Consider the following 12511-nt stretch of genomic DNA (forward strand, 5'->3'; position numbering starts at 1 on the left):
TGGTGTTAGCTTATTAAATACTGAACTGAAACTACTGAAATTACTTAAAATTAAAGTATTTAATTTAATGCCACATTGCAGTATTTTTTTGAGACTTTGATATATTGCAACTCTTTTAGTGCATACAAAATACCGCTTTTTTTGTCCTGCGCTTGTGCCCTTGAGAAGAACTTAAAGTTTAAAGAACCTCCTCATAATGTTAGGGCTCTAAACTATTTCAAAGTTTTGTCTAGAACCGTAGCCATGAGCAAGTTAAAGACCTTTATTTTTTAAGAGTACAGGGCCATGTGTGTTTGTGTTGGAGGAGATCTGTGTTAGGGGAAAATCAGCTGTTTACATATAAATGCCAATTTAGATGTCACGTTTTATTATTCTTTGTTCACACTTTAAACTTTACTGCCCACAAAATATGTGCCTGTGTTTGAGAGAGAGAGAGAGAGACAGAGAGAGAGAGAGAGAGAGAGAGAGAGAGAGAGAGTTCACCTCCTGGACTATATCATATTGCCTACAGAACTCCACCACTCTCTCATGTCTTTGCCAGTTATTCATATCTCTGATCAAACTGTCTTGCCAGTGTGGAGCTTGGACACCTATCAAGGCATAATGATAACAAAGGAATCATGTTCAAATACGCTCCTCATAAACCTTCTCAAGTATCGCTCAGAATTCAGATTTCCACACATAGGCCTAATCCAAATTGTCAAAGTGATAAAAGAGGGGGGAAAAATGGAGGTGTTTGCTTTAATTTGCTCAGTTAGTGTAAGATCAGATATTACAATATCAGATCATTGTAATAAAGTCAAATATAGAGCCTTACTGTCCTGATGTTGTTCTCTTGTGTCTCATTCTTGCACTGACAGATATCAATGAGTGTCTGATGCCTGGCATCTGTAAGCATGCCGAGTGTCTGAACACTAAAGGCAGCTACAGGTGCAAGTGTAAGCCTGGTTACATGCTGGATCCTGCCCGCAGCCACTGTGTCTGTGAGTGACCACCCTGCACACAGCTACAGTAACACTCTGCCAGTTCTTCACAAGATAAATGTCCTTCAATTTTTGGTCCTGGTCCTGGAGTACCCCTGCCTGCACATTTTGGTGTATAACTGCTGCAACACACCTGATCTGCTCTACAAAGAGGCCCTTGGAATCAACTTCTTTGTTTTGGTTTGAAATTGATGCCTACAATATGTTCCAAAAAAGGTGACATAGGTGCAATTTAGGACGAGGAATGTTGTGAAATGTTCAAAAATCATCTTAAACAGGTGATGCAGTCATGCTTGGGAATCAACTGAGCATCTAGGAAAGGCCTAGTCCTTTATGAGGCAAGGACGGGTCGAGGCTCACCACCTTCACAATCATGCGTGAGCAAATAATCCAGCAATTTCAGAACAAAATTCTTCAACAAGCGATTGCAAGGATTTCAGGTATTTCACCCTCGACAGTGCATAATATCATAAAAAAATTCAGAGAATCTCCAGAAATCCCTGTACATAAAAGGCAAGTCTGAAACTGCATCCACAAATGCAGGTTAAAACTATTATGCACAGCAGAAGCCATATGTCAACAATGTCCGCCATCTCCTCTGGGTTCAAGTTTATCTGAAATGGATTGATGCACAGTGGAAGCTCGTATTGTGGTCTAACAAGTCAACCTTTCAGATTGTTTATTTAGATTGTTGCCAGTATAAGGTGCCCATGGCATGGGTAACTTGCACGTCTGTGAAGGAATCATTAACACTGAAAGATATAAGTGGCAACAAATGCTGCCTTCTAGATGACGTCTTTTTCAGGAACGTCTATACTTTTTTCAACATGACAACACCAAACCACATTCTGCTTGTGTTACAACAGCATGGCTCAATCATCAGAGAGTGTGAGTGCTCGACTGGCCTACCAGCCTTCCATACCCCACGTCTCCCACTGAAAACACGTGCCACCATTTAAAGTACAGAATACGATAGTGAAGGCTCTGTCTTGATTAATGGAAGAAATGTCACATCTGTGATGTATGGTTGTTTCCCATGAACAGTAATTTCAATATGTTTCCATGTACTTAGAAAAGAATAGGAAAACTGTTAGATCGAAAACTTAAAAATAGAAGCCACTGGTCAGTTGCAGAATTCCATGAATAAACGTTGAACATAAAGGTTGAAAAATCCCTGTAGTATTTCTGGAGTGTGTTTTTGGGCAGATTGGATCCTGTGGTGGTCCCTGAGGACTGGTTTGAGAAACACTTTACTAAACTAAGCAGGACAGTGGGGCTCCAGGACCAGGACTGTGAAGCACTAATTTAGAGAAAAAGAATGTGCTGTGTTCAGTTTAGTATTATTTGTATATTATCTTTGTGTTGTGTATTGTCTGTTGTGCGTATTGTTCTTGGGTCAGTGCTTATTTGTTTGTTAATGGTTTTGTGATGTTCACAGCGGATAAAGCAGTGTCCATGGAAAAAGCCTCGTGCTACCGGTCAGTTTCAGCTGGCTCATGTAGCCTCGCGCTGTCCCTGAAAATCACCAAACAGATCTGCTGCTGCAGTCGGGTGGGCAAGGCCTGGGGCTCCAACTGTGAGAGGTGTCCATTACCTAATACAGGTACTTCACTCTCATCTGTGATTATAACTAAATGAGAAAACAGCCAGTTCTCTGTAAGATTTGTTGCATGCTGTAATAAAGCGGCTGATTATATGTGCTGAATTACTTTATTATCAGCACACCTCCAGTAATCTAGGTCCTCAATCTGTAACACAGGCAGTTGATTCAGCAGAGTGGCTTTATTGTCACAGTGCTTGAAGAGGAATAGACTAATACGGTACGATGCAAAAATCAGAGACCCTCCAATTATTTAATTTCCAGTTTCAGTGTGAGAAAAGTAGAAAACGTACATACTAAACATAAAATTGAGCCGCAACAACTAAATATATGTTTTATATATTTATCGTGTCCACTCTTTGCCTTTATTACAGCTTCCTTTCTTTTTCAGGTATTTGCTTTCAGTTTTTGAATATTTTTCCACACATACAAAATTAAGTCTTAGAAGTTTTAGAAATTTTCTGCTTTTCAGGTTCCAAACCTACAAACTTTCTATCTTCTGTCTAATCTCCTCAGAAATACCTCTTGTAAAATGAATAATGTACTCAATGGCCCTTCAAACTGAAAACTAAATAAATGAATGTTGGTCTTTGACTTTTGCACAGTACTGTGGTTAAACAAAGTATGTCGCAGAAAGGGAAAGTACACAATGAAACAGTGAAAAACATTGTCATTCTCTTTTCCTTTTCCTGATTTCATCTTCAAAGACAAAGAGAAGACTGTGCTTTGTGTGAACTGACTGTGTGGTGATTTATAGAGAGCATCATGGTAGCAATTCCAAAGAGACAGACCTCCGTGCTGAGCAAAAGCAATAGAATGAACCGTGGACAGTACAAATGTAAAGGAAATGTGAATGTAAAGTGACCATCAGTCTTCCCTCTAAAACTCCATGACCTGTCTTCCTCACCTTCCATATGTTCTGAAGAGACACTGTAGATCAGAAAAGTATGGTGGAACATTTAACATATTTTCTGTTAGTCATGCTTTCTGTGGTGTAAATCCATTAGTGGAAAAGAAGAAGGGTTCTGACTTAAAAAACTTTGATGAATGGGGCCTCAAAGTGTAGGTAAAAGATAAGAATCTGCATGAAATCCACCATGTGTCTGGTACATTGCTTTGTATGTAATACATATTAACATGCCCCACCATAATCCATTCTTTTTGTCTCTGTGTCTGGCAGAAATGTCTGAAATCCAGTCTCTCACTGGTTGCTGATAATAATCAGTTTTCTGTGTTTTGTCATATAAACTGTAGTGCATTGTATAATAATGTCAGAACTAAAGCATGCCTTTCTGACCACTTACAACTGTCCTGCACTATTCCTGAAATGGAAACATATTTGCGTAGCACTTGCATTTAAGTTGGCTCTTGTTGTAGCTGTCTGCTTGGATTGTATTTGCCTCTTGACACTTTGGGTTGCTCTTTTCACAGACCACTTCAAGGAAATCTGTCCTGCAGGTCATGGCTACACCTACTCTCGCTCAGACATCCAGATCACACTGAGAGAGCTGGAGGAAGAGGAGATTAGTACAGTTGAATCTTTCCTTTCTCAGATTCCCACATATTCTCAGCCAGAACAGACCCCTCCGGAGACCTCCCATCACCTGCCACAAATACCTGTCTCCCCTCAGCCTCCTTACCACCTTCCTCAGGCTCCTACACGGCCACAACCACCTAAAACACCCCAGCCTGGACAACCACCCAGGACCGCACAGGTCCCTCATTACACCCAGACAGACCCCCAGCACCCTGTACATGTGTCCCCTTCATTACCTGATGGTGAGTATAAAGAGGCTACACTGGAAATGACCCGTCCACGTTCTTTGGAGTGATGCCATAGAAGAACCACAAAGTCTAAAAGACACCTGCTCATCTACTGTTTCCTCTGAAATCGAGGGTATTAATATTTGTCCCTCCTTTGCTGCAGTAACAGCAAACTCTGCTCTTCTGGGAAGGCTATATGTTGGAACATTGCTGTGAGGATTTTATTGAGTTCAACATCAAAAGCATTAGTGAGGTCAGGCACTGATGTTTGGATGATTAGTTATGGATCATAAACTCCACTCCAGCTCAACATAAGGTAAGGGGTGGTGCTCCATCATTCCAGAGAAAAGAGTTGCACTCCTCCACTTCCCAACGATGAGGGGCATTATATCCAACACTTGGCATTGTATGCTACAAAACATAGAGATTAGGTAGAAAAATGCTGCAGAATTTCTTTTAAGAGCCATCCATTTCAAGGTTCTTTATGGAACCAAAGTTGGCTCTTCTATGGCATCACTCCAAAGAACGCTTTTTGGCCCCTTTGTTTCCAGAAGAGCCATCCATTTCAAGGTTCTTTAGGGAACCAAAGTTGGCTCTTCTATGGCATCACTCCAAAGAACCCTTTTTGGCCCCTTTGTTTCCAGAAGAGCCAGTACAGAGTATCAGATATATAAGATTTTCAATAGCTGATTTTATTGTTGAAGTTGGTGTATGGCATGCACAAATACAATGAAGACATTCATAATGTAACGTGTCATTTTTGTGGATTCATTAACCCCGATTTCAACATTATCTCTCGAGTATCAAAAACATCCCTTCTAGTCACCATAGGTTTACATTTGCTTAATTCTTATACATCAGACATCACTTTTCCTAAGCTTTAGGAAAGAGATCTTAATCCAGGGAGGCCAAACATCTGTGACCTCCGAGATTTCCCTTAAACATCTTTCTGATTTATAGTTCTGAGATAATTCATTGGCATTGAGGAGGCCATGTAATTTACATGAGGATACTGTAAATATTTATGAATTGTGTCCTCATAAATAATGTCGTCTTTTTCCCACTCCAGTATTTGCATTTTTCTGTACAGTGGAGCTTGTTTTCAGCTTCTTCATGCTTTGGAAAGCTTAAAGGATGGATATGCTCTAAGCTCTGTTTTATTAGAAATAAATACTTTAAGATGGGTTATGGGTGGAGAACCACCCGGACACAACATGAGCTAGGCTTACTGTGCTAATGATGAAAAAATGTGTGACATTGCTGTGAGTTAACCTGCTTCTTTCTTTTCTCATCTTCTCCTTCTTACTCTCCCATGATCTTCCATGTTATAGATGAAACACTGAATGTGGTAAGCTGGCCAAATATATCATAACTTCACAATTTACAGAAAGTAGTTGTTATATGAGTACTGTGTAAGTCTGTGACTACACTTATTTATTTTTATTTATATGTCAAAAGTACAAGTTATTCATTTTCAGCATCAAGATAAAAGTAGAAACAGCTCTAAAGTTCACTCTCAAAAGTTGGGTGCATTTTCTGTTTGTCATGGTCCAATAAATCTCAAACACTTCCAGTAATTGAGATCTGGACTCTGGGGTGGAGAGTCCATTGTTCTGAGAACACCAGCAGCAAGAGGATTATCTTATGTCTTCGGAAACATGAAAATGAATAACTTGTACTTAATGGCTGTTTTGACTGCAGATTAAATAAATGAAATATCTCTGATTTTTAAACATATTTCTGTATATAGTTTATATATTTTTTATTTCAATTGAATTACTGTATTTTATCCCAACAGCCAACCTTTACAGCATCGCCTCCTTTATATCCAGGTATTATTATTCTATATTTGATTTTCTTTTGGCTCATAATGATTTTACATAACTTGATGGCAGGTGAGCGAGAAACGTTGCATTAACAGGCTGTTCGTGATTTTTTCTTTTTGAAACTCATCAATTTTAAGGCCTGGTAAAATAAAGATTAGTCTTGGGGCGCTGGGGTTCTAATTCATTTTCTATAAATCATCCTTATAAAGCTCAGGCAACCTACAATCGAGTCTGCTGCCAAAGAAAACACAGAGAAAGCCCACGTGCACCATGCTGGAGCCCTTTGGGCCCCTGATAATCTCTCTGATTTATGAATGTTTTTCTGCTGGTTTTAGCTGGCAGACAGACATATTTTATTTTTATGCCTCTCTTGCTACTGTAGAAAAACGATGTGAGTGGTTGTTAGAGATGAAGATAGCAACACACTGTATTCTGTAAATCATATATTACGAAGACTCATAAGCGAATATGGCCACCATGCTTAGCATGTAACTGACGTTCAGCATCTTCTGGGTGTCGATTTTGGCTGTTTTTTGCAGTAGATGTGGTGGAGGTCACATCCCACTCGCCCACCCAGCTAAAACCAGAGTCTGATGGCTTGGATACAGCTCCAATTAATGTTGCCACACAAGCCACAGGTTAGTCACTGAAAAATTCATTATCCCTATTATCAGAACATATTATCCTGTACCTTATGACTGCATGACAAACTGTATTTGTATTGTTTCTACAATAAACACATTATTAAGGACTGGGTTGACAGATCGGATCAAATTGCCTCACAGCAACAGAGTGATATAATTAGATTTGCAAGAATGTAGCATTAGAAGTGCTTCCCTGTGATCGGCTTGACCCCTGCTTTCTTGTGTGTAGAGCAAATAACATACCCATTTCGGTAAATGACCAATCATAAAACCCACACTTGCACAGCTCAAAAACTCATCAGCTGTCTAAGCGTTGGCCCTATCATCAAGAGATCGCGAAGTCAATCCCTGGTGATGCTACAGCCATTTGTGGCCGGGAGTTCAAGAGAGCTCAGTTGGTCTTGCTTTCCCTGGGTGGGTAGGATGGCCCCCCATCTCCCCCCATCACCCAGCGCAGTGTTAGCCAGCGCAGGTGTCTCTTAGCTGACATAGCAGATTGACGCTTTGGTGGTTGACGCTTTCCTCCAAACGCTTTCAGCTGTCCAGTGACGTTGCATTAGCAGCAGATGTGGTGGCTGGCTTCACAAGTCTGGGAAGCCCGTGCTAGCTTTCGCCCTATAAAATAAAAAGATATGTATTTGTTAGTTCTTGTAGCCTTTTACTTAAAGAAGAGGCTAGTTAGACACATCCAGTCAAAGGCGCCTCTATTTTAATCATAATTTATCACTTATCATATTGTCATTTTGATATCAAACAGTTATATTGAATTCTATTCATATCATGCAGACTTGCTTTCCATATCTGTTACTTTTTACCTTGGAGCAGTGGAATTTTCCTGAAAATATGGTAAATGAAATGGCTTCAGATTTCCAATCATCAGTCATGATTTTGTTGGAAAAGGTTTCTTCTCTATTAGCGAAAGGTGACAAGTTCTCTCAAAGGAAGAAAAGATTCCATGCTTCTTTTTTCTTTTACTTATGAAATCCTTCTTTTTTTCTCTCTTAATTTATGTTAATATTAACCTTCTAAGCCGTTCCACACATTTAAAATCAATGCAAATGCAATGCAGTCACCTTTGAATTGTAGTCCTCACCTCAGTCAGCCTGCTTGCCAAAGTGCGTGTGGTGGCTCGCATTTGTTTAACAGGTCAAGTTTTCGGAGTTCAAGCTAAGCTTGTGTAGGCTGTTTTCCCCTGTAGGCCAGCCAAGCTCCATCCATTCAGACGCGCTCAGTGGGTGATGAGGCAAACAGTCAAAGCAAATGTGCGTTTTGTAATTGGAATAACATGACTGTGTTTCAAAGTTTGAATAAACTCCACTCAATTCCAGATTGTAATTTGAATTGCTGAACTGGGAGAAGGCCCATTATGTATGTAGAAAATATGCTTCCAAATCTGTGTGTTTAGAAACAGAGCAAACTTGAGTGAAGGACTCAGTGTTGCAGCCAGATGCTGTCTGACCACTGTAAACTCCTCTATGGCCTGACATGAATAAAGTCCTAAATGAGTAAAGGGATAGTCCTGACTTTTAGAGAAGCAGGTGGTCACTGGTCAGAGCAGCACGCCACTGTAAAATGTGACCCCTGAGCCCCCTCATAAAATCTGCTCTTCTGTTTCCGTAGTGAGCTACATTTTCCAGAGGGATACATGTGTCTGCTGAGTAAGAGAGTGTTAGTATGTGTTACATTACTGACAACAAAGGCAACGTCAGTCTGTTTTCTCTCTCATTGATGTAGTTTATTTAATATTGTGTTGTAAATTAAAGATGAATAGTGTGCACTAAAATTACAGTCGGCAAATCAGAGTATACAGTATTTAAATATGTGGAAAAGGTCATGAAGAGTTTGTTTTCATTTAATTTTGATAAGCAGTTCACTGTAAAAATGTAGTACCTGGTTTAATCTAACTTGAAAAATACTTTAAATGAAACAATGCAAAGCAAAATAAATAGGTTAGATGAACAAAAGCAATATTTTACGTAAATTTAAACACCAAAAACAAACTGTCTTCTGCCATAACGCTGTGGGTGTCAAAATGCCTTAGTGCATTGATGAACTACATTGATTTTTTGAATAGCATTCATAAATTATGTGCTTACAATAAAAATATTAGGCTGTTTTCAAATGTAAAAGCTCTCCTAGAAAGTTTATTGCTTTGTTTTGATTATATATATTCCACTACTGTGTAATTAGTACTGTGTTCATTGTATTCTTTGAAATACTTATGAATCATACAAAAAAATTGAATCATGAAATCATGACATCATGCAATTTAAATTACATCCCATCATCTGATTGTAATCAGTCGAACTGAATTCAAATTGAGTCTTTGTGAGGTCAGAGATTTATACCCCTAAGCAGTGAAAGGTCTATCATTGATGGTTAAATAAGATAAGGCCTCCCCTGTTCTTTTAACTTTTTCTTTAATGGACCCATATCATGGAAAACCTAATTTTCTTCACTTTTGAAATAAACAAGTTATGAGTATGTAAAGTGATGAGTATGTAAACATTGTTAAAGTTTCAAAACGTATCATTCACTACTATATGGACACTGCCTTTTCAGCCTACAGTTTAGCCCCACCCATTCACGCTGAAGTCATAAAAAGAGTTTTAGTCTGGACTGCTTTTTTAAACGAGGCACAACACAGGGCAGCCAGTCAGAACAGAGCTCATTTGCATTATGTCAGTCTATATTTGCATTAAATCACTTGTTTAATTCTAAAGAAATAAGAGAGGTTTGACAGGAAAATTTGACTGGTAAAAATGAATGATGACTGTTTTTGGCACATGAACTCATTCAAACATCATTAGTGGATCCCAGGGTAAAAAATGAATGAGACGTGTAGGATATTGGCCCTTTAAAATGTCCTACACTACACATCGGGAAGTGTTCAGGTGTCAGTTATTCACTATCCTCTTAAATCTCTTCTTGCAGACATTGACAAGTGTTCCCTGACCCCAACCATCTGCGGCCCAGGCCAGTGCGTGTCAGTGCAAACTGGCTACACCTGCTACTGTGACCCAGGCTACAAGCTCAACGGTCTGCAGACCACCTGCATCGGTGAGTCTCTTAAAGACTTGGACCGCAGTTAGCGTGGCCTAAAAGAGCGCTTCAGTGCGTTCCAGTCCATCCTTTCAGAATGATTCTCACACAGTACTGCAGCTCTAGCAAGTGCCTGAGAAATCCTGAGCGGATGGAAAACGATCTGCTTGTTTATGTTGAGCCATCGCACGATGTCTAACCGTGGAGTGAGAGCCATCCAAAGGACTGCCCTGGTGCTGTCATATATGACTTCATACAGCACTCCGTATCCAAGTTAAGCCCTGGCTTGGGCCATCACAGAGGAATGCCTGCTTGCTGGAAAGGCCCCTGAGGGAGAGGTTACTTTGGATGTCTGCAAGAGCAGTGTCATACATATTCAGTTCAGTTTAGTTGACACTGATTTCATTCCTTTCTTTTTGCTTAGTACTGCCTTGTGCTGTCTTACACTACCAAAATCCATATGCATTACGTTTGGCTACGCTAGTAGAAAACATGTCCAAATATTTTATCATAATTTCATTTACCTTAGCTATCTCCTGCCACAATAAATCAAACTTCCACATACGTCAAGATATGTCATTTTATGTGTTTTAATATCCAGAGTTGTACACTTGAGGTTGGAAAAAACATTTGGGCTTGATTTGGGACACAGAGTAAACAAGCAAATACTTCTTTGAGTGCCTCCATACTTTTTTTGCTTTGTTTTGTTTTTGTAATTTAATATGTATTTAAGTTTAACATAGTGGATAAGATTAGACATGAAAACAATCAGGAATATCAAATTCAATGAAAAGTCCCCCTCCACCTTCCCCAATACACATTTTGTGTAGATTGTTTAGCTCCGTTAACTCTAGCCAAGAATAATTCTAAATAAAAGATATTTAATAAGGTCTGTAGCCAGTGTTTAGTTGTTGAGAGTCTCCATCTTACACAAAAAACCCTTTTCCACAGGATGTGACTGAATATATACCAATGTGTTGTTTTTCCACACAGGATTAACGTGACTTGGGCTCAGTTCTATGGATTGTTTTATAGTAGACAAAAGCTGCTTTAATCTTTACTTACATGGGAGCACAGAGTCCACAAAAAGTACTGACAAACACGAGTAATAATCACCCCACTCCTCATATAAAGCTAATTCTGTCCAAAGAGTACTCAGTAGTAGAATCCAATACTGTAGCATTCTGTGACTAATGCATACTTGTGCTATTCAGATGTGAATGAGTGTGAAGATGACCCATGTGGAGGGAAGGGACATTGTGTGAACACCTATGGCTCCTACACCTGCCAGTGCTTCTCAGGCTTCAGCCTTCTCATGACGCAGAACAAGAAGACATGTCAAGGTGAGCAAGCTGGAATGTCTGGATAGTGAAATTCTTAATAGAATAATTAACCAGTTAGTGCACCTAGGATCTATTATTTAAACACACATACTGATGTACAGACAGTGTAACTGTCCAAACTTATTTTATTGACAATAACAAAATAATTCAGTGTATTTTGTTATATTTGTTTGTCACTTGAAAACAGGGTAGATTAGAGTTGGGAACATCTTGCAACATTATGTCCTTTTCATTATTTTTGTGTTACACTTTATACACTTTGATATTTTTATATGGATACCACCGATATCCCATTTTTGTCAGACTCTTCCCTTTGTGCCCTCAGAGTTTTGGAGATTTTCATATGACAACAGCAATATAAGCAATGTAAACTGCTATATGATTATTCCCAAAAATACTCAGCGTATCTCAGTTTTCCTCTCTGTTCTTTTCTCATCTTCCCATCATTACCCAACAAATCAACTGACAGACATAAATGAATGTGCGATTCCCAATAAATGTCCCAATGGTCTCTGCGTCAACACTGAGGGATCCTTCTTATGTGAATGCAAGAGTGGTTTCACCAAGAACTGGAGAGGACAGTGTGAAGGTACGGTGTCCCACCATTTAACTGAGACATGTGCTTTTTCATTTGGTTACTGGAGATTATTTATTGGCTTGTTGATGTCACTTATGTCTGGTTGGAACTGTGAGAAATAACAATAAGGTACAACCTGGAGACGGCATTAAAAATCTGGGATCTTTTTTTTTCATTTAACCCTAGAAATAAACAACAGAATGTTTTAGAATTAAAAAATAAAACGAAGAGATTCTGCACTATTTCTCGTCACAGTTCATTTAAGCAGATTTGTGACAGGGACCATGTTAAGGCCGTGCTCAATCTTGTAAAACTGTGAAATTAATGCAAATTTAAAGGATTCTACTTTTCACAATTTTTATTCTGGTAATGTAATTTGTAATCAAAATGGATTAAATTAGAAAAGAAAGCACAAAAAAGCATGTTCACTATTGGCCCCCACAGTAGCTATTTTTAAGTGGATACTTACACAGTTTAATTCCATTATACACATTTAAAGTTTGCTTCCTGTCTGCAATTCCCTTTTAATCTAATGACATAACAATGATTGTATTTTCCCCAGTCTTGCCCAAAGGAAATGTAAGGTATTTGGTTGGTAAAATGTTTTGGTGTGTTTGTAGTCCTGTACATACACTCTTAAAAATGTAAATAATTGAATTGAATTATTATAAGACAATTCCGTTATGTTGAGATTCTTTCAAACCTGAAAAAGGGTCTTCACACTCACACTTC

At 38.9% G+C, this 12511-nt stretch overlaps 1 protein-coding gene across 1 annotated transcript in view; it reads left to right on the plus strand.

The window, feature by feature from the left end:
- The window catches only part of LOC118823500 (latent-transforming growth factor beta-binding protein 2-like), a 153142-nt gene that overhangs the window by 94765 nt on the left and 45866 nt on the right, over window positions 1–12511 (plus strand). Inside the window, exons 10-18 of the mRNA XM_036593176.1 lie at window positions 861–983; window positions 2422–2586; window positions 4015–4362; window positions 5679–5695; window positions 6146–6179; window positions 6713–6811; window positions 9752–9877; window positions 11074–11202; window positions 11672–11791. Coding sequence (XP_036449069.1) covers window positions 861–983; window positions 2422–2586; window positions 4015–4362; window positions 5679–5695; window positions 6146–6179; window positions 6713–6811; window positions 9752–9877; window positions 11074–11202; window positions 11672–11791 — 1161 coding nt within the window. The remainder of the gene's footprint in view (window positions 1–860; window positions 984–2421; window positions 2587–4014; window positions 4363–5678; window positions 5696–6145; window positions 6180–6712; window positions 6812–9751; window positions 9878–11073; window positions 11203–11671; window positions 11792–12511) is intronic.

Source organism: Colossoma macropomum, unplaced genomic scaffold (assembly GCF_904425465.1).
Source record: "Colossoma macropomum unplaced genomic scaffold, Colossoma_macropomum, whole genome shotgun sequence".
Lineage (NCBI taxonomy): Eukaryota > Metazoa > Chordata > Actinopteri > Characiformes > Serrasalmidae > Colossoma > Colossoma macropomum.